At 42.2% G+C, this 26,706-nt stretch overlaps 1 protein-coding gene across 14 annotated transcripts in view; it reads right to left on the bottom strand.

Moving 5' to 3' along the window:
- Window positions 1–26,706, bottom strand: part of BRSK2 (BR serine/threonine kinase 2) — a 327,520-nt gene that overhangs the window by 95,051 nt on the left and 205,763 nt on the right. For all 14 annotated transcript variants that reach the window (XM_030039921.2, XM_030039925.2, XM_030039923.2 and 11 more), the window contains exons 3-4: window positions 15,485–15,570; window positions 1,191–1,331 (exon numbers count right to left, since the gene is read on the bottom strand). In XM_030039921.2, coding sequence (XP_029895781.1) covers window positions 1,191–1,331; window positions 15,485–15,570 — 227 coding nt within the window. The remainder of the gene's footprint in view (window positions 1–1,190; window positions 1,332–15,484; window positions 15,571–26,706) is intronic.

The raw sequence follows: 26,706 nt of genomic DNA, 5'->3' as shown, positions 1-26,706 counted from the left end.
TGTCCTCAGGACCTTCTCACCCAGATCCACCACCTCTGAACTGCCTCTTCTGCTTCTTAAGATATCCTCAAGAAAGGCTCTTATTTCCCTTTCCATTTATTAGAAATATGCTCTCTTTCAGATTAATATTCCATGTTGAAATGCATCAGAGATGTACAGGGAGGGGACTAGAAGAGCAAGCTAAATATTTAGGCATCTGTTTTTGCTGTGGCCATTTATGCTGTGGACATCCGGTTTGCGCGTTCTCAGCACAAAACTGGGGGTACAGAAAATCACTGTACCGTTACTGAGAAGTAACTACACAATGCTAATGCAAATCCAACCACTGCAGTATCTATCAGTGGCCCTCGGCCTCCTGGAGGGGGGGATCTATGGCTGTCTGTGGCTATGGAGAAGCTGCCATGCAGACATAATGTAAATGGTCTCCCCCAGCCAATCTAAGTGCGAGGAGCTGGATTTCTGAGAAATAAGCAGGCAGTTATGGGTCAGCAGCTATACAGAAACTCTGTGCTCAGACTGATTATAACAACTTGATTTCAGTAGAATTTAAATTACTTAAACTTGCTGAAGATGAAGGAGAAACTGGTCCAATTTAAAACACCACCTGAAAGCACAGGTTAAACCACACTTGATGGTTAAATCATATGATGGAGTTAGTGAGTATCAACAGCAGTCAGATCAAGGAAATTCTTCCCTACTGGAAGGGAAATTAAAGGCAACAGTGACTCAAATGCCCAGAAGGGACTCAGTGAAGGCTGCCAAAAGCCAGCAGGTTTCCAAAAACTTAAGGAGGCCATAAAATGACTTTGCTGTATTCGTAATTGTCCCAAGTTTCTTCAGGAATATGTTTTGATACAGTGTATGTAATTCTCAGTTATTAGCAAGTGACCCAAGAAATTAAATTGCTTTTCCTTGGTGGTTTTGGTTTTCCTGGTTAAAGCATTCCCTGTGAGTGACTTCTCCTCCAGTGAGAAATGATGGACAATTTTCTCCATGAAAAGTCTATCTGTGACTGGTGCACTCGCCCACAGACAGCCAAGAATTAAAAATTACATCAGCACTTTACCCAATGCTTTTAGAGCTTTACAAAATCAGTTACTTAATAGTAACTAATAGTATCAAGAAATAAGATCCCTTTATTCTGTGCTTTTATATAACAGGTAACTCCTGTTGGAAATGGCTGTACTCACCATATTGAATGACTATGGCAGAAGTCTAAAGCAGAGATGATTTGTCGGAAGAACTTCCTGGCTTCTTTTGGTGTCAATCTTCCCTTTTTTACGAGATAGTCGAAGAGCTCCCCACCTGACACATGTTCTAGCACCAAATACCTAGAAAATAACAAAGCCAGGATTTTATAAGCACATTATCATACCAACCCCCTCACACTCACACAGTTACATACAAATACGTCTACACGCGGTCAAGGAGAACACTTCTGGAAAGAACAGTGGCAGAGAATCAGAATTTTAAAATCAGGAGAGTGATCAATATTTTTAACAGGAGCTCTACAAACTTCAGACATGCCACTGTTGGATTCAGTGTTCAATATAATAGTGAGAGATAATCCAGAAGCCAAAAACGACTCAAAAGACCAGGAGGGGAACAAGAGAATAATCAGGTATAAGCTTTCACAGCAGCTCTTAAAGCTACAGTGGAGTAAGACTGCATCCTAGGAAGCCTCAGATCCCTTAACCAAGGTGACAGTTCCTTTATAAAACAGCTGTGGCAAAGCTGCACTCACATACTGTTCTGTCTTGGACACTTGAGAACCAGACAGATGTCAACAAACTAGAGGGAACTAAAAGAAAAGAAAGGTGAAGAGTTTAAATTATGGAAAAAGATGAAAAGAACTACATGTGCACAACCTACATAAGGGCTTCAGCTTTTGCTGCTGAACAGCAGTGATTTGCTGGAGTAGCTGCCCTCCCTTGCAACTCAAACATGAAAAATGGGACACTGAGTGAATAAATGCAGCACAACAGGGACCTAGGAGCAAGAGAGGAAACCCCAGACCTCACATAGCACTCCTGGCAGTCATAGAGAGAAGAGTGAAATCTTCTGGAAGGACAGGACTTGCCATGGATAGACCGCCTTGTTGCTGTAAGTAGGGGTAATGAAAGGCAGCCAAGCAGAGGAAAACTTAGTATAAATCTCTGGAAACGTTGCCTAATAGTGGGAATGAAATAGTTTCTCCAGGGAAGTGGCAGGAACACCATCAACTGAACCATTTAAAAATAAACCAGATATAATATGGACTAAGCAATAGACTTCTATTGGCAAGAGGATTACTTGAAACCTCCGTGGACTTTTTCCACCTCCATTGTGATTTTGTGCTCTACTGTCTCCTGACTTGTTTGCCCAGCATATACTATTCTAATACAGAATGAAGAAATTATGCAGTGAGATTATTTATTCAGAATCTGAAATGACAAGTATAAACAACAAATTATTATTATTCTTACTGATAAATCACTTTTGTTCTTTGGCTCTGTTAGCTGGTTTACAGAAACCTGTACTCCTCTCCTACTGCCTAACTCCTTTGAAGTGAGTTTCAGGGTTGCACGGCAAGGCACGTGATCTGAAAGTGGTTTCTGTAAAGCAACAATGCAAGGGTGAACAGTGCATTCAAACCAGTGGCAGTTTGTTTGAGAGACATCACCAAAGAACTTGCAAACAAGAATTAAATATTATTCCATATTTTGAGTGTACTTCTCTGTCCCCTCCTCCCAACAGCACAGCAAACCAGGCTGAACTGTATGTGCAAAATGATCCCTCTCTCTCCATGCTTTGGTTTACAGCAAGCTAGTTTTATTACCAGTATTAATCCAACTCTTCAAATTTGAGTGGACACTGAAAATAATTAATCCAGCATACTGTCTTTTCTGTACCTCAAGCAGCATAATCTCAGAGGAAATTTCTAAATTTGAAATGGAAAAAGGAGAAGATTATTATAAATTTGGGGGCTTAATTATTCCTGTTTTCAATGTTTCCAAAAAGATGGAACAATAGAAGGACTAAAAGTTGTTCTGAGGAAAGTAAAATTGGCTTAATGACAATGGCATTAGCCTTGAAGTTGCAGAAGTGGGACCTGAGCTCCTGGTCCATCATCAGCTCCTGTGTGACTTCCATGTGTCAGCTCCCAGCCAGCAAAAGGAGAAAGCATTTTCCTGCCTCACAGAAATGCAGCAGAGAATGTAGTAAGAGACGGACATTGATATTGTCTTGCCAGCTAAGTAAGTAGTACAAAAGCACAAAAAAGTGGACAACAAAATGAAATCATAAACTTTAGGGAATTAAAATGGTATTTTCTGCAATTTTTATCAAAATAGAAACAATTACAAGAAATATGGTACTATTGACCTTTTTTCCATTAAAATAAGTAAAAAAAAGAGAAAAATCTTGATGTGACAATCACATTTGGAATATGTGGGTTATCTTCTCTCCAAGAAGAGATGAGTAGTTACCAGACTGTCTACTGAGTACACTTCGGTAATTTGGAGATCATCGTTTATCCGCATTACATTTTTTGAGCAAGACATTGAACCACTCAGAAGACAGTTGATATGCAGTAGCTATGGGCAATGGGGTGTCCACATTTTCAAGTCCCAATCCTTGTTTTCCAAGCCTTGGCTAACAGACATTCTGGTAAGAGGGTTTGCTATATAATTCATTCTCCTTCTCATACTAGAGACAGATCTGGCTAACTATCCCATATGGCAAAGCCAAGCCTGGCACAGAATCAATCCTAAAATTCTCCTTCACAGCTCCCTCTCTCACTGTGCCCAGAAGAAGCCAGATACAGCAGTGCATCTTGCCCCCAAAATTCAAACTGCTAGCTGCTTTCTTTTTATGGGAGGTATTTTATGAAGATGATTGCAGTTACAGGCATACAGAACACCCTCCACACTGGTTTCAAATGCACAGTTTTGGAAAATTACAGACCCAGCATTTCTGTCACCCACAGCAGGAACTGCAAAGCAATTTATTTTCATCAACTTCATCTTATTAAAAACACTCAACAAAAATGCACTGACACGTTGTATGAAAAATAATACAAATTGAAAGACAGGGAGCATTTACAAGGTTATTCATTTTTGCTTGCCACATAGAAGCACTAGATATAATAATGGAAATGAACAGGGGAGAACATTTGAAAAAGATTTGTGCCTATGACAAGTCAAGGGACACAGAGAAGCACAGAGACGATGTATTCTGATCTGACAAAGCCCCCAGTGTGACAGGAGTGAGAAGGACGACAAACACATTTCCCCATGGTCAAGTGCAAGAAATAAATGCTGCAGGGATCATTCCACAAGTACTAGGTGGTTATGTTGCAGCTACGATTTCCGAGTTCGGATTTGCAGCTGGTCACCCGCCAACCCTATTCCCTCCAGTATGATGCGGCATTTTTTTAGGATAGCCCTCAACTAGGAGATTTTTGATTAAACAAGGGCATAATTCAGCACCTGCCTCTATCTCTGTGCAAGCCAATGTTTTGCTTGCGCATTACATGGCACAGTAGCAGTACACGTTATTTCCAAACAGGCCAACAAGAGGGGTTTACACATTTCCAAATGTACTGGTTCTAACTATCTCTGTACGGTTTACACAATCCTCGCTAAATACTGTGTATCTGTATCCATCCATCTATCTGTGTATGTGTGAGTGTGTCTGAGTGACTCCATAAAAGAAGAGAATACACACTCTGAAAAGCCAAACAGAAAAAAGCGAAGGAAAGAAAGAGCATTATTTCAGAGGCTGGAAAATAAGGCATACAGACACTACACCTTTCCTGAATCTGTGGCACGGAACAGAATCCAGATCTCCTGAGTCCACATCAGCACCTAAAATCCTTTACTTTAGCAAAGTGCTATAGGATTGGAAGTATGCCAATGCCAACTCTTGGAGGATTTAGGAGAAGGTAAATAACACATAGCCTGTAGGGGAGAAAAAACACTAAGAAGTATTTGCCTGAGTTTCCCCTTCCCTTTTATCTCTTCCAGATATGATAGGTTCTCATCTCACTACAGTACTACTTTTCCCACTTATTCTAAGCAAGTGAGCGAATTATAAAAATCCCAGGACAGTAACCAGAACTAGTCTCCTATTACATTTGGAGATGAAAGTACCTTACTGGTGAATGAAGCTTTTTTTTAAAATCCTGTCTACGTAAGATTGACAGTATCAGTCTCCCCCCTGTAAAAATGTAGGAAACCCTGCTCTGTAAATAGCCATTGCAAGGAGGTTCAAGGAAAGGAAAGACCCAGCCCCTGGCTGGCAGCATACACGCTACCTGCTGTGATAATACAGAGAGGAGCTATTTTAGGACAAAAGACTCTGTAAGAGCACTTAGCTCTCACATCTTGGATGCTCTTGACACACACCACCTCTTCTAATCCTTGCATTTCACATAAGAGAAGCATTACAAGTATTAACCTCCTGTTCTTTACTGATAAGGAACTGTGAAGCAAAGTGACTTGCCCAGGGTTACAGTCACCCAGTATCAGAGCTGGGATTAGGACCTGTGGTCCCTTGTGCCTTCTACTCCATGCTGTCCCCACCACCAATTCCCCCTCTGCTTGCCAGGACACTGGAAAAGCAAGAAAAAAACAGGTTTCTGCAACTCAATATGAAGCCAAATGTATGGGTGTTAAAAATAAATTCTTGTTTACTTGTTTTCTTCACTAGATATATTCTTTAAGAGGCTGCAAAAATTTTCACAGGCCACAGCTTGCTTGTATAAAGACACCAAGGTCCACAGCTTGCATATCTCATGTCCCTGCTACAAGCCAAGACTTGAAACTAAAAATCTCTGGTTAAGTTTCAGAGCCTGAAGGAGACAAGACTTTGGTCTTTAAAAACAAAGAAGCCAACTGTGTAATACAAGAATAATTTCGCCTATTGGAGAGAAGCAGAGATTGCATGCAGCAGCATTCTATCTATTCCTTTTGCCATTTTTCCATCTGCATCCCATCATCACAGCCTCCCCAATAAAAGCTATTAAGTTCCTAACCTCAAATGACCAACTACATATCATATCAGAAAGGTGCATGCAGCTTATAAAAGCAAGCTTAGAATAATCCTAGGCTCTTTTCTTCTTTTCTTTTTGGTTCATTTTATTCACTCTTTCAGGAACCAAAACAGTAAAGAAGTAATAATGAAAATGAAACAATATAGCAAAGGAGGGGTGATTTCTGCATGTGAAAGAGATGGACTAGCCAAGATGAATGTGGACAAATGTGGTCTTAAACTACTCCATAACATGGTTTAGTGGGCATGGATGATGGTTGGACTCGATGATCTTGAAGGTCTTTTCCAACCTAAATGATTCTATGATTCCATTCTATGATTCTATTTTGTGCCCCTCAGATTCTGGCTATACCAGGAACCAGCACAGGCTCCAGAACTCTCTAACTCACGGTAGCTTTCCCATGGCTGACTGTGGCTTGTTCTGTAGCACTACTCTTCTCCTCCTCATTACCCCAACTTGCCTGTATTCTGCGGATCACCAGGTGTGACAGCCCACCAGTTTGACATCATTCCTGCATCCTTCAAGTCATTTTAGTCTTTTCTAAATCCTGCATGTCAGTAGGACTCCTAGAAACACAGAGGATGGTCCATTTTCCCCTGGGAATGATCAATAAATATCCGATGATCAACAAAAATTTTGTCTATAACCACCATATTTTTTGGTTGTATCCAACTATGCTAATTACCTGACAGGGCTGTGAGGATTTATGATGCCGCTACCAGAAGTTAAAAAAAAAAAAAGCTGTGACTTCTGCCCCAAAACACACAAAAAAATTTGTAAAATTTAGACACTCAGATAAAAAATCAGAACAGTTTTCTTCCTTTTCTTCTGAATAAACTAAGATGCTGGTTTTCATCTCTAACGTCTTTAGCTGTCCTATCATCAGCTCAAACACAACAAGACTAAAACAGAACTCTTAGCCTTGCCACCTCATTCCACTTCTTCCTTTCTCTGCCCCTAGGGATAACGCTGCTTGTTTGATCACAATTAAGGCTTGTACTGCAGGTGTTACCTTGTGACTCAGGCTTTCTTCAGGTCCCTACAACTTGGTTGTACTGGTATCTTTTAGATGTTTTCTTTATTATACCTCTAAGATAACGGTTCTCCTATCCACCCACATGGCTAAAATTTTGTGTCTAATTTTAGCTAGGTATCTTGCATCTAAATTAATTCATCATCATCTCTTTCACTATGATAAATACATTCTTGCCCCACTGCTGGCGATTCAAAATAGATACCAGATCATCACTGCAATACCATTTTCTTAGCTTTCCACTTTGACCACTCCTTCCATGCCTGCATTGTCTCCTTTTTTATGGTATATCTAACATGAACCAGCTGCCTTCACTTCTAGATACTTTGTAGCCCCTTCTGTAACCAATCTAGAATCTCTTCTTTGGCCTTTGAGGTTGACTTCTGTCTCTGACCAGCCTCCAAAGCCAGGTTCCACCATCCACTCGTTAAATATCGAGGCAAACGATTCTGTGCTCCCACAACTCCCCTCCCAACACCTGGAAGAGCCATCATTGTTAATGACAGAGCTACATCATCATTTTTCTTCACCTCCTTCCTGAAGACTGTTCTTTGCTGTGATGCTTGACAATAGCTTGGACTTGCCCATCACAGGGTTTCCAACGGTTGCTCTGTGTTTTGGACTGTAAGCTGACCAGGTCATAGGCTCTGTTTTTGTCCCATTCTTGGCCAGTGCCAGCACAGCAAGGTCTCCTCCATGACCAGATTGCCTTTGTGCTACAATACTATGAAGACATCACTTAAAACAGCAACAAAGACACTTCTGGTGATTTCTCCTTTCCATCTGGTGGACTATGCTACAACTTACTAAAGTGTGCCTTTGCCCAAGCCTTAGGGAGCTTTGAGGAATAACTCACAGAGCTCTCACTGAGGCAAGGCAGCTACATGCTACCTCCAAAGCAGGACTGTAACAAAAGAAACAGGCTAGTTCTGAGCAATGTCTGGAAAAATGCTGTTAAAGAAAAACTAACTGGCACAGAGAACACAAGGACCATGCCATACCAGATATTTATGGCAAAATAACAACAACAAAAACCCCAAACAAACACACCAGCTATGATCTGTAAAGAACAAAAGCTGGTTTTAAGCCATTAGCAAGAATGGTGTGAAATACTAGAATTCTTGCCAGATGGGATTGCCCACAGTGGCCCATAACTATACATCCCAGTATGGGTATGCAGCTCCTGTTTTCTCAGCCTTATAGATGAAGACAATTTACGAGACATTCACAGCTACATGAATTAGGTCCTCTGGGGCAATACAGATGTATTTATTATTATAAAAGCATTAAATGGATAGAGATCTTTAGATGAAAGCTCATACTGAAACACAAAGCATTTCAAGTAAGTATTAAAAATGCAAAAAAATAACAGTAACAAGAAATACTCTCTGGTGCCCTAGGAATGGTGGTCAATTCACACAGCTTCTTGTTTTGGTCAGGCAACAGAAAATTTGTCCATTCAGGGCATGCAATTAGCTGTCTGTTAGGGAACAAGTTAATAATCCATTTTTTATTAAATGGTATGATATTTACACACACGATGCACAACCTCGCTTAAACCTAAACAAGTAGGTTGGTCTCCTACATGAGCCTGAATGGGTACCACTGGGTACCATCACACACCACTGGGTGATGTTCTAGGACTTTTACTATGCCAGAAGTTAGACTGGATATTCATGTGGCACTGGCTAGCTTTTAAGATGCACAGCTTCAGGTGTGCACTCCAGCAAGATGCAAAACCCAGATGCAGTTATATAGAAAGAGATACACACAAAGACAAGAAAAATCAGGAGAGTTTCTGCTTGCTTCCTCTATTCTCAAGAGTTTACTGTTTTGTGATGCCTATGGGTAAGACATTTCATGAAATGACCAGACCTGCTGAGAAGCTCAACTACTATGTTTTATCTCTTAATAGTTGATTATTATATAAAAATCATAAGCATAATCCTAAAACTGGGGAACATGGCATGGATCAAGACACTTTGGAGTTGATGCAGAAGTCTAAGCAATTACTGAGGCCAGGGACACAAGTCAGGTAGGAATCTCCTTTATAAAGACAGATATGTCTTCAGTTCTTCTCTGTCCCTATGTTTATTAGTGCCCACATCTGTAAAAAACTCATGAAGTTTGACCACAGAATCAAACACAAATGGAAACGGCTGCACCACAAATGGCATGTGCTAGGCACTGCCACCAATCTTGATGAACTCTGAACCATCTCACAGTAACCCACAATCCCCAGCAGATTATTCATGGGAAACTAACTACTCCTTTAGACCAATTCAGCTAAGAGCTAGAAAACTCATTACATTTCAAAGCTCTGGTGAATCAGCAAGGGATCTGTCTGGAACGGCAGACTGCCAAAGACAAGCCTCTAGAAGAAAAAAGTCCTGGCAATTCCTCTTCCATTCTACCACCCTACTTGCAAAATGTCCTTCTATAAATACATATGAATGGATGTATGTCTAGCAGGGAAGAGGTTAAAAGCTGCCCAGCCCAGACTGACGTGTTGTAGTTCTTTGACGGTTTTTTCACTGCACTGTTTTCTATTGATTAAATAATCTCTATCAGATATTAAGCCCCTTGTTATTGGTGCAGCCTATAAATTATTCAGAAGTTATATAAATTCTTATGGCGGACATGAATTTTTAAACCCTAATTTGGCATCAGGCCAGGAACTCTTTTTTTTTTAATTTTTTTCCTCGCCTGCAAGAAAATGTGCATGTGTTAGATTTTTTTTTCCAAAAGACAATTTTAACTTTAGTCTGCTTGTCTGAATGGAGATTGTATTTGATTGCTCATTATGTTTGGACATGAACAGGTTGGGGCTTTTGGGGAAAAGAGAGGTAGTAGGAGATTATGCTGTTGCACTCTGTACCTTTGATTTATTGGGGGTGAAAGATGTTTTGAGCAGTGCCTTCACGGTGTGTAGTCATGTATGCCAAGGCACTGCAGCAGCCATCCCATTTGGGCACATGATATGGAATGGATCCAGCCAGAGGGATCCTCAGCACAGGACGGGCAGAGCTGAGACAACACCCATCAGCTCACTGCTGCAATTCTGCTAGTGAACATATACTTTGGGGTTTTTTTTTTTCAGAGCTAAGTGGCCTTTCCTTTAACAGCTAGGGCCCAGATACACACAATGTTGCCTACTGAAGCCTGAAAGAGAAATTAGGCACGTAAATGTACGGTGGCTCTGGAATTACATCTCCCCTTGACCTTTGCTCACATCACAGAATTGCTCCGCTACGGGCCTGTTTTCTCCCAAGCCCAGCATCATGGCCTGGATGGTATGCAAGCGCACATGTCAGGCAGTGAGCAGAAGATACAGTCAGGCTTTTGGGTAGAGCTTATTAAGACCATGTTGCATACAGTGTAGTATTAACCATCACCACCACCTCTGCGCAAGCCCTGCTTTGTGCCAGGCTGGCATCCCTCCTGCAAGCAGGGACACCTAACTTCAGTGCAGCACTCCCTCCCCTTCCCCTGGCCACTATCCAGCTCCTCGTCTCCAGGCCCACCCTCGACTCAAAACCTCACATGTGCTGGCTCCACACCTACAGCTGACTGGCTTTCCTTTGGCTACATGCACTTGTAATTCATGACAGTACTAAAACAAGTCAACAGCAGAAGAAAAGGGGTCAAAGTAGCTGGTTATATTTCTCCTAATTCTAATCAAGGCTCAGGCAGAACATCATTTTGTCTTCCAATCCCGTTCTATTTTCTTTTCCCATATCCACAGCATCTGACACCCCACAACCAGACTACCAAGAAGGATACCTACGACAAAATTAATTTTCAGCGCTGAGCCCTTGGAGCTGCTCCAACTTTCTGAACTCTCCTTCTGCCTTTAGACAAGTTTCCCTACAGATGGATTGAATGTCAAAGTCCTGGGTTACCAATAACAGAAGAACACTCAGAACCCTTTTTTCTCTTTCTTGCATCCTCTGGCACCTCACAATTAGTTTTCAACAAAAACCCCCAAGAATTACAGGAAAACCCTGAAGGAGAGGACTGGCAGCATGAATACCTCTGCAGACACCACCAGAGTTGTAAGTCTTTGACTTCTGCTGTCAGCTGATCTTGTATAAGCCAGAAACATGAGTTGTACGCGGGTAGGAGGACATTTCAGTTTTGTTATCTGGCTCATTGGGAAGCAATGTGTATTATGTACATTGCAATAAGGCTTGGACACTTGCCCAGTGATAGCACTGTACTGCTGAATGATGAGAAAGGGACTTGTGCTTGGAAAAAGAGCTGATGAATGCATGGCACATTTCAGAGAACGATATTCTGATGTCCATTCCTTCTCTCAAAACAGATTCTTGTTTAAAATGCTGATCAAGTTGGACAACATAGAGATTTAAAATAAATGCTCCCACAAAATTTGAGAATTTGAAATCTTAACTGTGAAGATTTGAAAATCAATCAGTATAAATCTACACATATATACACAAATATCTGTATGCACCTATAAATAGAAATTTACAGGCATAAATAGAAATATACAGGCATTGATGGAAAGTGAATCAAGAAATACTAGTATAAACATCTGAAAGAAAAGGGCATGGAGTAGTCCTAGGATGTCTTTATTCTATCTCATTTCCACTCCCCGCCAAACCCCTGACAATTTAAAGTAAACAGCTAAACAAATGAGATCAAATGGATAATGCCACCCCTGTTGGGAGTTCTGCAGCAAAACTGTATCAGTCAGCTTTATCCCCTCTGGAAAGAGAAGGTCTCTCTCCTGCGGACTATATGATGGCACTTAGGTTGCCATGCTAACAGCTCCTCCAACAGTGGGATGACTGCTTTTCTAAGATCAAAAGGAATGCCGAATTTACTGCATAAAATGCAGTAAATGTACATATCAGACATTTAAAAATAAAGCATAAGATTGCTTCCTAGAAAAAATCTGAGCCAACCACTTCACTCACGAAGGACTGGGCTTTGCATGTTTCCTCTTATTTAAACCTCAACAAGTCTGCTAATGAGAACCTCCTGCTCATGCACAGTGGTAGTGCTGCTAACAGTGTATGAACTCTGTCTTCCCCTCCAGTTGCTACACTAATCCTATCTAGGGCCAGTTCAGGAAAGACCTTTTCTATACATAGCAGAGAGAAAAGAGGACCATCACCAAGGTTCACACAGTTTATTTGCAATGCAGAAGCTGTATCACCAAAGGAGTGTTTTCCCTCTGATATGCATTACAGAACACACCAAAACTGTTATCAACTTTGTTATCGCTTTGCTCATTCCCTTAGGTTATTTGCATTTCCCTAAAATTCCTGACTGAACGCAGTTAGTCAAAATGACTGGTGCACACACAAATTTTGGTAGCTCATTGATCATTCCCTATTATGAACCAGCAATATAAGTTCTTAAACAACCCTGGGCTTACCCCATACCAGGCTATTTTAACTCATTCTTGATCTTTAAAATGGGAGGACAATCCCCCCTTCCTGGCTGTTTTGTCTATTAGCATTATATGATGGGAGAGAGGGAGGCATAGATTGTCTGTAGCTATTTCTAAATTATCTATTACTGTGGACTCCCAATCTTGCTTGAGGGCCATGAGTGTGATCATACAACAAATGCGAAATAATTCAACTGTCAGTAATACCGCTAGTTTAGCTAACATAATGTATATCTGAGGTGGTATATCAGCACACATGCAGAGAGCCACAGTGCAGCTGCATTTCCCCTATGCACCTAGAACTGTAGTCCACAGTCTTACTAAATAAGACAACTCAAAATGCTGGAAAAAGACCTGGAAATCTTAGAGTTCATAGCTATCTCCATCTCTCCAACCATCTTGGTAAAAAATCTACCAAAACAAACAGAAAATGACTGCTAGGCTAACACACATACACTAACAGATTTTTATTATTATTTTTTCAAACTCATTTTCAGTGTTAAATAAACTGTGGAAAAGGGGTTTGATTCATGGTCGCATTAGGAATCTACTCAACCAAAGCCCTTTGTCACAAATTAAATCATAAACCAAAAGTCAAACATGATTTGTGAAATTAACATTTATCGAGGAAATACTCCCCAGTGCTGCATCGTGATTAGTCTCCGGCTTCTGAAATATCACCCATAATTCATGAGCTCCTCTGAAACCATGCTACTACCATTACTGCTGAGATGGCATGCATGATGGAAAGGTGCTGCCACAACCAGAGCGCAATCTCTTTTTTGATGCTGGTGAAAACTAGAGGTCACTGTGTCTTAGTATTTGGGAAAGTACACGTATACACACTCCTCAGCCCCAACACACTTGTAACGCTTCACTCCTCCACAGGCACTCTCTTCCACCTCTTAGATTTATCCAAGGCCACGGCTGTTTCTAATTTTGAACACGGAGGGTTGGCAGAAGCTCTGCATTGTACCCTTTCTTTAAAATAGTGACTAATAAAAAAAGAAACATAATTAACAGTCATTGGCTCTTTCACAGAGTCAGTGTCTTTCAGCAGAGGCATTCAGTACCTTTGCGGGGAGATGCGGACCTCTCAATCTTACAGGCAGAGGAGCTACAGCACAAAGAAGACTTAGTGATTGTTAAAGGCTAAACGGTCACTGGCAAAGCATGCTTTGGAGCCCAACATTTTTTAGAAGCCAGGATATCCAGATACAGCTTAAAGATATGGGATGCTTCCCTTTTCAAGGTGATTTTCAGTAGGAAGATATTTTCCTGCCAAGGAATGCAGTGATTTTTTTGAAATCTTGGTGTAAGACCATCCCCACTGCTCTGAGCACTACCCATTTTCCACATGGAGCAAAACAGCCCCCAAGTTTTTTGGGGTAAAGAAGAAGAGCTCAGCTTCACAGGCATTCAGAGCAAGAAGAAAGCTTCAGCACCTCTATAACCCATCCCCTCACTCCAAGTGATGATCAGGGCCTTTCTTCTTCATGTATTCATACATTGTCTCCACCGCTCAGTATACTACACCTACCTGAACACATCAGTTGTATGATGTGTTTATGCAAGTGCGTATGTGTTTATGCATGTAAAGATAAGATTACACAACATACAAATAAACAAGGATCGCAAAGAAGAATATTCCCTCTCTCTTAACCAAAAGAAAGCCTGGGGCCTCATCTTACCCCCGCTTTAAACCAAAATACAGAGGAATGTACTCTTACTCTTTTCAGGATTAAAGGAGAACTTACTGGCTGTAAACCCTCATTTTCCTTTGCTACCCTTCTGCTGCATGCAGACCAGGCTGTGTTAGATCTGGGCCTCTGTCCTCAGCTGGGGCAAACTGGACTTAATGGAGCTGTGACCATTTATGCCACTGAGAATAGAGCACTCGGCATGCAGCTCAGAGAACAGCTGAGCCAGCCCCCACCCAGTGCCTGCATGAGCTCACTCTGGCAACCACATTTCACTGCGGATGGCAGGCTCTACCCCAAAGGAGGATGGGGAATCCAAAAGAAATTATTGCCTGCTCTACTAAGCTAACCCTTAGGCATAAAGGCCTCACTTCTCGGAATAGGAATTCATTGCTCCAGTAATGAGACTGGCTGAATTGTCCATGAGGAGTTGTTACCTCCACTCAACACACTTTCTTTGCGTAAGCAGTCATTCCCTTCTTGCGTTGTGACATTAAGGAGTGGTCACCAATGGATGGTAGTTTTTAAAAACAGTTTTAAATTTTTTTTAACCACTCTCTTCTACTTGCAATAACCTGTTAAACAGCTGAAAATAACACTGAGTTCCCTACTGGATTGCCCTTTACCATTTGGAGAACATTGATTTTTTTTCCTGTTGTGCCAAGATTAATGTGGCCTGTTTGTTTGACAACAGATTCAACATATCTAGTGCCCTGTCAAGCTAAAATGACTCTGTGGACAACATCCTGTCTGCACTGGCAATGATCTGAAAAAAAACCCAACCCCCCCCCCCCAAAAAAAAACAAAACCAGGTTTTGCTACTTTACTCTTACTGCAGAACCATCATATTTCAGCAGCCCTTAAAATCAAAAACTGTTATTGATGGGGCAAATTTTAAATATTGTTAGTAAGAGTCGAGGGTTTCAATGAAAACTATCAGGCAAGGGAGGTTTTCCAAATTATCCACTGTAACGGTCTGTTACACTTTTGATTCAAAATGGTTCCAGATCTTAAAGGTACAAACCTTTCTTCCTTCTTGCTGTTTGATAGAAAACGTTAGTTTGTCCTCTCTCCTTCATTTTAAGTAGGAAAAGAAGCAGCATATAAGTACAGAGAAGAAAACGAGAAAAGCCGAAGAAATAGGGAGTGTTCCTCCCTCATCCAAGTACCAAATATCACACAGACACCAGCTGAAGGTGAAAACACACCCTGCTCCATTCTTTCAGAAACATTACCAAGTTCCAAAACCTTCATCTCCCTCCCTTCCCCTTTCTCTGGCAAAAGCCAGCAATACCTACAAATATTTTTTATTTTCGTAAACATCATGCAGCTTTAAAACGTGGGGATGTTCTATCAACTTCAGGATGGCTATTTCCCGCTCCACCTGGAAGAAACAAAAAGAAATAGAGAAGATTAGAAGCTTGGTCTTAGAATACTTTAGATATCATCACACATTTTCTTCCCATTTATCCATTTTCCACTCCTCTTTATATGCAGAGGATACAGCAACTTGTAACAATGTATCTTATTTAGCACTCACATAATTTAAGAAAAATTCAATTCATTCAGCCTCAGCACTCCCTGCCTTGCAGAACAGAAAACCAGCAAAATTTCAAGGTTGAAAAAAAAGTCCCGAATCTACCGAAGGGAATTAGATGTAGGAGATATATGAGCATTCAAGGCTGTCCCTGCCTCACAATCCAAAGTCAGTGACATATTCTCAAAGCACAGAAACTCTAAGATGCCACTTAGGGCTCTCCTGACCTCCCACAGACACAGGTGTGGCCATGCTGCACTAAATATTGCACACCTAATATTAGAAAATCCCCATCCTGAAGAACTTGCAGTGTATGCAGGGGAGACAAAGAGCAGAAGACAGACAGCAATGTGATTTTATAGCTGCAGAACTGAGACACAGAAAGGGAAAGAAATAAAAGAAGTGACCTAAGAAGAAGTACAAGGCACAACAAGAAATTAAACTCGATTACTGGAGACATAGTGTTCAGAGCCTCAAGCTTAAGACTGTGCTTTCTCTCAATTCCCAATCTGTCCAAGCATGGGTACTTCTAAGAGCGTCTTCAACACGGAGTTAACAAGTTGTGACTAAGTCCGTGTAATTACCGCAAGCCGTGTTCTCACCCAAAACTCCTATCATGACTGCTGTGGTGCTTTTAACTTGAATTTACTAAGGGTATTCATTAGAGATGGAGTCAGTGCAATTCCTCAGCTGCTAGCAAAATTGCTCTGTGCTGCTCGAAGCCACACTGTAACCACTCTGATTTGACCTAGGCTAACTCAAAGGGAGTTAATGTAGCACTGTGGAGACTGTAGATAACTGAAATAAACTCTGCAACAAGACACAGTCTAAGCATTGCACAGTTGGGCAAGACAAATTTCCAGGAATCCACAAAGGCAGGAAAAGGACGTAAAGAGCAAACAAGGACAACTAGGTAGGGTTTTTTCCAGTCCTTCAAATAACTGATTGTCCTGGAGCTGCTATGCTAACAAAACATGAACAAACTACAAAACCATCCCTTAACATCTCCCCTGCAGGGATCAGACGAGTAATTAGGAACTTGCCCCAGTACACCTTTAGTTCTTGATGTCCTTTAATTTCCTGAGATATCATCCTCTGCTAAGCCTGAACACAGACAACTTTCCCTGAATGCTAGTAAGATACTCAGCAGGAAATTAGAAAACAGTAGTTTTCCAGCACTCTGCAGAGGAAGAGGATTTCCCAGCACGTTGGTTATCGCCCCAGATCTCTCCTCCTCTTTCACGCACACCACCACACAAAACCAGCAAAAGCAACTCTCGCACAACATCACCCTTGGCCTTCCTCACATATCAGGATGGAAGAAAGGGTGTTTGTACATGTGTCAATCTTAGTCTTTCAAAGACACGTATTCCTCTCTGCAGAGTTAAAAGTCATCTGAGATCCACTTCCACACTTGGGATATCTGGAAATAGCTCTTTCAGAGAAGTGGGGAATGCATGTAAACATGTATGTACGCAGTTCAGCACTGCCAGAACTGCTATGAATTCAGCGATACACAGTACTTGATGGTGACAGCTCTGTAGGCGTAACTTACTCATGACCAGCACTTAGATGAAAGGCGCTTATACAAATAGGAAACGAAAGTTGGGTAGATTTCAACTGTACAGCTATTCCACCAAAAAAACAGGGGGAGACCTAGTTTATTCCATTTTCGTCTCCTCTTCAAAAAGACCTGTTACTCTGTTCTCTTACAAGATACGCACTGATATTTGCAGAGGGCTTGTTCAGCCCTATAATTTATAAAGTTGGATTTGCTTCAAGAATGAGGAAAAAAAACCCAGAAGAAGCACGCACTCCCATAACACTCTTCCAATAGTAAGCACTGAGGTTCACCATCAGCACCATGTACCGCATCTGCTCAGAAACTGGAACTCCAGCAAAGTTCCCTTTGGATGGCGGAGACCAGGTATAACATGGGCAATGTGACCATTGCACTAGCTATGGCACGGATCATCCAACCCCGTTCTCCCTCCTGGGGGATATCCTGCCTGTGAAAGATGAAATTCCCTGCAGATGTGCTGTCTAACTGCATCGACGATTCACTTCTGAAAAACCTCTTGGTGGGTGTGGTGGCAATGTACATTCAGACCAAATGGGTGATGGATGGCAGCATCCATTCAGGGTCCTGCTTGGTTACTGTCCTAAAGCATGAGAAGAGGCAGTTATTTATGACTACTGCTTGGAGGAGGGCATTACAGCACCGCATGGCCTATGTTCTATAAGAGAAAACCAGACCAGAAAGCAAGTATCTCCTTACTACCTACAGATTTACCCTAGGAACCAATTAAAAAGAAATGAACCTGAGTTACTTTACTTTCATAATTTTAAGTGTGTGAGTGTGGAAGGTTCTGTGCATATTTTTAACTTCCTGGGAACTAAATCCTGAGAGGAAATACAGTTTCGGAGGTCTTGATTTCAACCCCAGGTGTGCAGAAAGCATCCAACTTGATGTGCCTGGCAGCATTTTACTACAATGTATTCAGTACAGCGGTGTGTTGCACCACTCCAGCGCAAGCAGTAGTCAGCTTTCCACAGTCTGCTACCACTTCTAGCTGTAAACCAAAGACAAAACTAATCTACTCATCTCAGTAAGACTTTGTATAATCCTTCAGTGAAAAGGGGCTTTATGAAGCACTTTTGTCATTACTGTACTTCTCATAGTCCAGGCCTTGGCCCTGTGTAGAGGAGTGAGAGACACTAATGGCTGTATGACTTCAAGAACTAGAGATTCCCAGCTCTCTAAACAGCAATCTGATAAAGATCATCCTCAAAAATCTTACAGCAGTGTTCTGCCTCTTTTCCCTTTCAAAGAAAAACAACAGTTCATAAGAACATGCAATGGACCACCTGCTCAAAATTACTACTGCAGTCATTACCGATGGGTGACTCTCCCAGATCCTATTCATTTTTTATACCCCACAGAGAAGCCAGTAATTAATATGGGTTGGACACAAACTGTAGAACTCAATAGTGATTTTACTGATGCATGGCTCAGGAGGACCTAGCAGCCACCGTGTCAATAGCAAAGGAGAGGTATCTGAATTCACTGGCAAAATAAAAGAGGCCTGAAATAGCATGCAGCTTTGCCTTCTTCCCCAGAGCTTTGCCAGCCCTCGGCATGCCTTTTTTGCGCATCCCTGTGCTTGCAAGCCACAGAGTGCTGTCCAGCTCAGAGCTGGCAAGGACAGGGGAATGGAGAAACCCTGCAGGGGTGTTTGCTTTAATGCAGATGCAATTGTCAGAAAGCAGGCCAAGCTCAGAATAGCCTGTCTAGGGAGGCTCAGAGTCTGTGATAAACAGGAAACATGGAGAAACATTTGCATAATAGTTAAAAGAGAAAGGAAAAAAGTGAAGCTTTCTCTGTCACACGAACACCAGGTCACATCACAGGGTCGCAACTACAGCCTGGGTTGCCTCATACCACGGCAGGTTACTGACTCTGCAGCACTCCAGCCCCTTGGAGCTAGGGGAAAGAGCTGTGAAATGCAGTGCAGGGCAAATGGAGACACACTGCTAACTTGTAACCTTGCAGGTGTCAATTAGAGGTTTTAAAAATCTATGCAGGAGGCTGATTTGACAGGATGCTCTAGCAATTCAGATAATGACAAAGTGCAACACAGGGGCAACACGACCCTTAGAGGAATAAGGCAAAACTCTGGTTCCCTCTCCTCCCTCTCTACTTCACCCTCCTTCTCCCCCAGAGGAAATCACATCTCTCTGCTTTAAGCCCATTTTGTCACCACAGTTTTCACTGGCGACAAGTGCTCTGCTGTCTGGCTTTCTGATTCACAGACACACAGGGTCCTAATTCACCTAGAAGGCAAGGAGGGCTGCTTGAGGGAGCCTGATAGTTTGTCTCAGTGATGAACAAAGTCTTCTTTTCTCTTGTATTCATTTAAATGCTCAATAACAATTGGGTCACCCATCACCCATGTGGTGCTGTGAGAACTTGAAAAATGAAGTGGACAGTCATCTCGTATTACCAGGTTGTATTTTATCTACCAAATCTGTGCAAGCACTACACAATGGTCATTAATAGCAGTGTTTCTCAAAGAACACCTACATGTGAAAAGCTGGGGGACAGAAGATGACACTTCTCATTGGATGCTTTGAAGCTCACCAGCAGCACACCACAAAGCTCTCTCTTTCTCCATTGACATCAGTGGCTCCCATATTGCTCAAAACACTGGCTTGAGAGGGAAGTCTGGAGCTGCAGAAGTGGCAGGGCGCAATAAAGCCCTCCAGGCTGCAAACATGTTGTGCTGTTTTTTCTACTCAGAGCAAAATGGTGGAGGGGGATGGGGATGGTAGGTTTTCATGTGAAAATGAAGCTCTCTAATGTTGACCCTGCTTTGAAGTAATTAAATACTTTTCAGAACTCGTGGCTGTCCCTCAGTTACTAGAAACTCAACCAGGACATGAACTTTCTCTGACTGCAGAATTATTTAGACTTGGGATGAACTTCAAAGGATGCGGAGATTTGGATGCTTATTTAACTCCTCAGGCTAGAACTCAGGTTAGAAACCTTGTACCAAAGTACCTACTTCCTCCAGTATCTGACCTGCTGTGCAGTAATTTGCATTTCCATGATGAAAGCCAGAAAGCAGAAAGTAAATCACTGTGTTACTTCACTGAGTTGAAGTGGCAAAGCCAAAGGTATCAGATAGGAAGAAACTAATCTCAAGTTCTCTGGAAGTCTGTGTTCCTGACATAACAAAAATATCACAGGAACAGACCCAGAGATTTTATTAATTTGGTACTTTTACTTCCATGTTATGTGGGACTGAAATTTAAAAATGGTGAAAAATGACTGGCTTTGGTGAAGACCATCTAGGTCACCTGTTCACTCTTTCCCATAATCACAGAATAAATAGGCTACTCTTGAAATCAGAAGAGAACAGCATTAAAGCAGAAATGGCTTTATATGACAAGTAACTGTAGGCCCAGTATGTCCTGTAGGGCTGTCACTGCTGTGGGGATATCATTCTTCCAAACAAACTCAAGCCATTACCTAATCTTAGCAATACTACGTTATATCAGTTGCATCCTTAATTTCAATGGAAGCATAAATAGAGTAGAAGTGGAAGAAAATCAGGTTTTAAATGATTAAACATTAAAGTACCTTCCTCTGCTGCTCTGAATTTAGTTGATTCTTCACTTAAAGTGGTCTTTCATTACATTTATCCAAAACTTCTTCAGCAGGCCATTATGGTAGCAAATGGAGAACTACAGAATTTGTCCATCTACGGAGAGTATTTCCTGCTGCTACTGTAGCCATTAGCTTCACATTTCTGAATATACTAAGCCAGATTCAAAATGTACTGAAGTCAACAAAAGACATCAATTGACTTAAGTGGGCTTTGAATCAGACCTTCTAATGCTCATTAAGTGGTATCTGGAAGAAAATCTTCTATTACACAATTTTGACTAATTAAATGTTTTAACATGAATTCAGGTTTTCTGCTAAGTACTAGTAATTACAAGAAGATTCTATAAAAAGTGGATAAATGAGGGGGGAAACTAGACTTAGATCTCCACAGAATCAGGCAGCTAGACAATGCTGTACAAAATACTTACAATAAACAGACAAAATTACTGGAAAGCTGGGCAATTCCTCATTTTATTGAAAGCTCTATTATGGGCTCATTCCACCACAATTTTTGTTTGTATGAGTGCTTCTCAAAGCTATTTCCCCATAAATGAAAACGAAACTAGGTGCATGTGAGAAGCGAGATGCACATTTGATGTTAAAATTTGCATGTGCAAACTTCTGTATCATGAAGCTTTAGTAGGGCAATTTATTTTCCACAAACTACTATTATAACAGAATGTCAGTTTCTACTTGTCTTTATTGAAACAAGTATTTTTCCATAGTCCCTTTGAAACTGCAACTCTAAAGCTCCACCAAATTTCAAAATTCAGCATAAAGTCTGGTCCTGGTTTCAGCTGGGATAGAGTTAATTGTCTTCCTAGTAGCTGGTACAGTGCTATGTTTTGAGTTCAGTATGAGAAGAATGTTGATAACACTGATGTTTGCAGTTGTTGCTAGTAGTGTTTAGACTAAAGTCAAGGATTTTTCAGCTTCTCAAGCCCAGCCAGCGAGAAAGCTGGAGGGGCACAAGAAGTTGGCACAGGACACAGCCAGGGCACCTGACCCAAACTGGCCAACGGGGTATTCCATACCATGGGACGTCCCATCTAGTATAGGAACTGGGAAGTGGGGGCGGGGAATCGCCGCTCGGGGACTAGCTGGGTGCCGGTCGGCGGGTGGTGAGCAATTGCACTGCGCATCATTTGTACATTCCAATCCTTTCATTATTGCTGTTGTCATTTTATTAGTGTTATCATTATCATTATTAGTTTCTTCTTTTCTGTCCTATTAAACCGTTCTTATCTCAACCCACGAGTTTTACTTCTTTTCCCGATTTTCTCCCCCATCCCACTGGGTGGGGGGGGAGCGAATGACCGGCTGCGTGGTGCTTAGTTGCTGGCTGAGGTTAAACCACGACAGGTATGAAGTCAGCTGAAGGGATACTGTGAGAATTTTCTCGGATATCCTTTCTGCTGGTGCCAATGCACCTCCACAACAGGAAAGGATTCCTGGCCTGGCCTGGCATATTGATTCCAAGGTCTTGAAGTGACAGGGTTTGGATCCTACAGGTTATCTAAGCATGGAAAATCCTACCCAGGAACTTCATGGTTTAACTTGGTAGTTAACACCTGCAGTGTTCCACAACGCTCTGCCATTGGCTACCGAGTAAATATGGCACGTAGACTTATCTGCAGCGTATGCTTCTTTAAGAAGCATCAGCGCTTCATGCAAGAGACACTGATGGGAGCTGACAAGGAGTGGATTTATTCATTCAGCACTTGAGATTATCTGCTGCCCGGTGGTACACAGCTAACGAGTGACTGACATGCAAGTCTCTGCCAGCAGTCAGCAGAATTGGCCCCTTACACCAGAAGGCAAATAGCTTCCCTGTGCCTCCTGTCACCTTTGGTGAGTGCCACATCCTGGCTGCCATCGCCGAGTAGTGCAGGACACAGGACACAAACCAACAGCCACTCTGCAGGAGAAATAACCTGATCTTTGACTTGCCTTTCTTTTTCCCCTCCTTATCCTGTTTTTTAATATTAATGCACACTGTGCTTTCTTTGACCCAAAGCAGAATGTTTGCACAGCTGTTTTTGTTTGCTGGGGGAAAAAAAACTAACTCACATGCAGCCAGCCCAGTGTTTATGAGAAACCCGCCACTCCCAAGCAGCAGCCACAGCCAAGCCTGTGTGAACACCGGTATCTACTGCTCCAAAGCTGCATGCTCAGTCCCTCTCATGTGAGCAGCCCTCACTGCCATGCCAGACCTGCAGTGCTCACCCCAAACTTAGAAATTTAAGTTTAGCCCCCCCAAGCAATGCTATAGGCAGTACTCACCTGCAGCTTTTGCCCCCTGAAGGACCAATAAACTTATGCCTGGCTCATTTCAAGGATGTCTATGTTAAAGAATGCAAGAGCAAGAAGCCAACAGGCCCTGTGCAGGAGCGCAGGAAAGAAGCGCAATTCATAACTCATTTTCCACCAGTAGAAGTTACTTCTACTGAAGGTGGAAAAAGAACATTTAATGCCTTGTGGGCAGCTATGCCCGGCTACAGAAAAACAGTCAGTACACAAAGAGGAGAAACAAGCTGCAACATTGAGGGGAATGGAGAGTTCAACTTCAAGTAATACAAGTGCAGAGCTCCTTGTACTATTTGAGACATCATAGATTTAATATGGGCAGTACCAAACACAACATTGGAATGTCTGAGCCAAAGAGTGGGTGGAGGAAGCAGGAGATGCTGAATCCCATTAAGGGAATATGGGCAAGCACAACGGAGGTGGTATAGCACAGCACAGCATAACGTTCTGCCAAAAATGTAGTGTAGAGCTTCTGAGAGCATTGGTTGAGGATACGATAAAGCAGAGGGGTTCCCAAGAGCATCCAGGAAAGGGACTGAGACAGTGAAGTGATGCTGACAGTACCATGGACTGGATCCTTAAGGGAGTCCACCATCAGTAGGAAGACAAATTTAAAAACACAGTTTTGGAAAAGCTTCAAAGGATAAACTCTCCACCATTTCCTACGTGTCTTGGCTAGCCTCTTTCCCCCTTTTCCTCTTTTTCTCCATTAGTCACACTGGCCTTGTTTAGCTCTTTGGCATTGTCTTACACAAATGTCCTTTACGCTTCCCCCAAACTCTTCCAGAAGCAATCAACAGGATTGCTGTTGTTTCCTTCTCTACATCTTTCCTTAATGGCCATCTCTGGTTCCCTAAGAAATAAGGCAGGTAACAAATGCTCCAGGAGAGGGCAGAAGAGCTGGAGCTTTGCAGAGGCTGGAGGCAAAATGCCAGACTCCATCCCTGCCTTGCCCTGCTCCACAACAAGCCTAATGACATCAATCATTTCAAAGAGTGGAAAACAGATAATATGATTTTTGTTATTCTACTATATTCTCCTGTCCTTCACTTTTGGGTGCCCTTTCACTCTTTAGATGGATAATTGTGTGTACTTGTGTATTAGGATCTTGTTTCAGCTGAGTTAATAAACTCGGTGAGATAGAAACAGTTGTTACCTAGAAGGGATTCTCCATCGCAATAGTCCCTCACACCTGGCAGTGATGGAAGCAGAGGCTGAAACAACCCACAACTCTCTCCTTTGTTTCTATTTTCTAAATATGCTGCTGAAGCACAACTGCACCTCCCAGAGGGACATGGTCCCAGACAAACAGCAGCATGGAACTCATCCAGGAACTGTGAAAAGGCCAAGGGCAACACAGACTCACAAAGTTCATGTTTGCGCTTCACTTTGCAATAAAGAGGGAGCCTTGAGGGGAGGCCTGGCAGCTGCAGGCAGAGGAATCAACAGTTGACTTTCTGCCAAACTGTGGAGCCAGCGACTGCATACTCAGGGAGGCTGAGCAACCCTTCAGCCCAGCTCTTCTACCACAGCAGGTTGGCAACAGTTTCTATTGCACTGCAGCATGAACAGCAGCTCCTGCCTGACGTGCACCAGCTCTGCACTAGCACTTTTATGTCCATCCCATCTTAGGGACACTGATCCCAAGAACTACTTATTCTTATCCATGATGTTGAAATCAGTCTGCTTTGTCCATAAAGTAAGCTGTGTCTGACAAGTGCACTTGTCCAGTGTCTCTCTATAATGACATGACCATAACTGGTGTATCTCTTTAATGACACGAACCAGCACTTCAGTTCCAAACATCCCTGCCCACTCTTCTGTATGTAGGATTATAACTTTTTAATGCAGACCCACGCCAACAACAAGCATGTCTTTTCATACCTTGCAAGACAGGACTGAACAGCATGGGAAATCAGCAGTGACTTCTCAATATCTTAATCTCTGGGCTACCTGTCTGGATCTAGCCAGCAGCAGATGGGCTCAAAGCCTGTTACTCTCAGCTCTTTGGTGACTCACATGGCAAAATTAGCTTTATGGACTCAGCCTCAGTCCCAGGTCAGGAGTAAACTACTGGTGGACAGTTAAACGGCTATTGTAAAATCGTCCCCTCCATTCAACTACCGCACCTCAGTGCTGAGAAATGACATGAGCTTTCAAGGTGATGCTAGCCCTGACACAACAGCTTTGTCTGTGGTGCCTGCCACTTCTTCCTTCAGCATCAGGGATACAGCAAAGGTAGCAACACTGGCTGGGAGCTTTCCATTGGGTTTTAATCTGCAAAAGGATGGCTAATAAGGCAGGAATTGGAGTACAAAGCAAGAGGCAGAAAGAAAGACGAGAGGAAGAAATAAAATTGCATATTTTCCCTCAGTCTTGAGGCTGCCTGTGCTCACTCCCTCAGTTTCAGCCTGCAACAGAAGACGTTACAGCAAGACTTGTAATCCCCTCAGTGAAGACACCATCTTCCTCTGTTTTGTACAAGCAACAGAAGCAGCAGCAAATTAGTCGATTGCTGCCATCAGCATCCAGGATCTCTCACAGCTGGGAGTTAAGAGATCAAAGACAGCAACGAAGGAACATTTTGTTTCTCAGTTCCTTTATCTCTGCTCTTCTCATATCCTTCCCATCACACACCAGTCCCTTATTGCTGGAGGTGCTGATGACATCTTGGAGCCTATCAACATCAGTATCAGGATCAAAAAACCTCTTGGCAAAGGAGGTTTACAAACAACACTGTAAAGATAGGCTCTCTAGCACCTCAGAACAGGTGATGAGGACAAGCCAAGTCATTCCTTCTCCACATTGTCCAAACCTGCTTGAGAAGGGAGGGCTCAGACATCTCTGGCCACGTCCTTACAGAAGGGTCCAGCATATTCTCTGGAGCAGAATACAATTGTTTTCCACACCTTCATTATATTTTCCAATACATTATTCAGTCTGGTCAGACTTTCAGAGGTACTTAGCATTGGCCTATCTCTTTATCTCAAAGTTCATGGGACTCTTACTACTAAATGAGACCAGAGTCAGCCAGCAATGAACGGCAAATTCCATCTTTTAGTTCTAAGTTCCTAGAGGTGGGTCTTGTAATATGAGGCCTGCCTTGCTATTTACGAATCTACACCTCGAACATTACTTCCCAGATCCTGCAGTATTTCTGAGCCTTTCTGAGTCCTAATGGTGAATTCTTCAGCTTCACCATACTAAACCATAGCCAAAAGCATTCCCTATCCTAAAACAGATCATCTTTTCCACATAGTGACAATCACTTTGGCAGTATAGAAAATTTCTCCTTGGAATTACCTATGTCACTCTGAAGCAACCTATATGTTTATGGCAAGTAGTATGCTGCAGTGCAGATGCACCCACCAACACAGCATTATTGCGTGGAGACCAGGAAAAGCAAAGAAATTAAGGCATCTTAAACTTGAGGAAGGTGGTTATTTTTATTATTTCTGAAGGTGGTGTTGTGGGTCGTGCATCTTCAGAATAGTTGTCTTTAAGTG

This window comes from Aquila chrysaetos, chromosome 16 (genome assembly GCF_900496995.4).
Source record: "Aquila chrysaetos chrysaetos chromosome 16, bAquChr1.4, whole genome shotgun sequence".
NCBI lineage: Eukaryota > Metazoa > Chordata > Aves > Accipitriformes > Accipitridae > Aquila > Aquila chrysaetos.
This window is presented reverse-complemented; position numbering and strand designations above follow the sequence as displayed.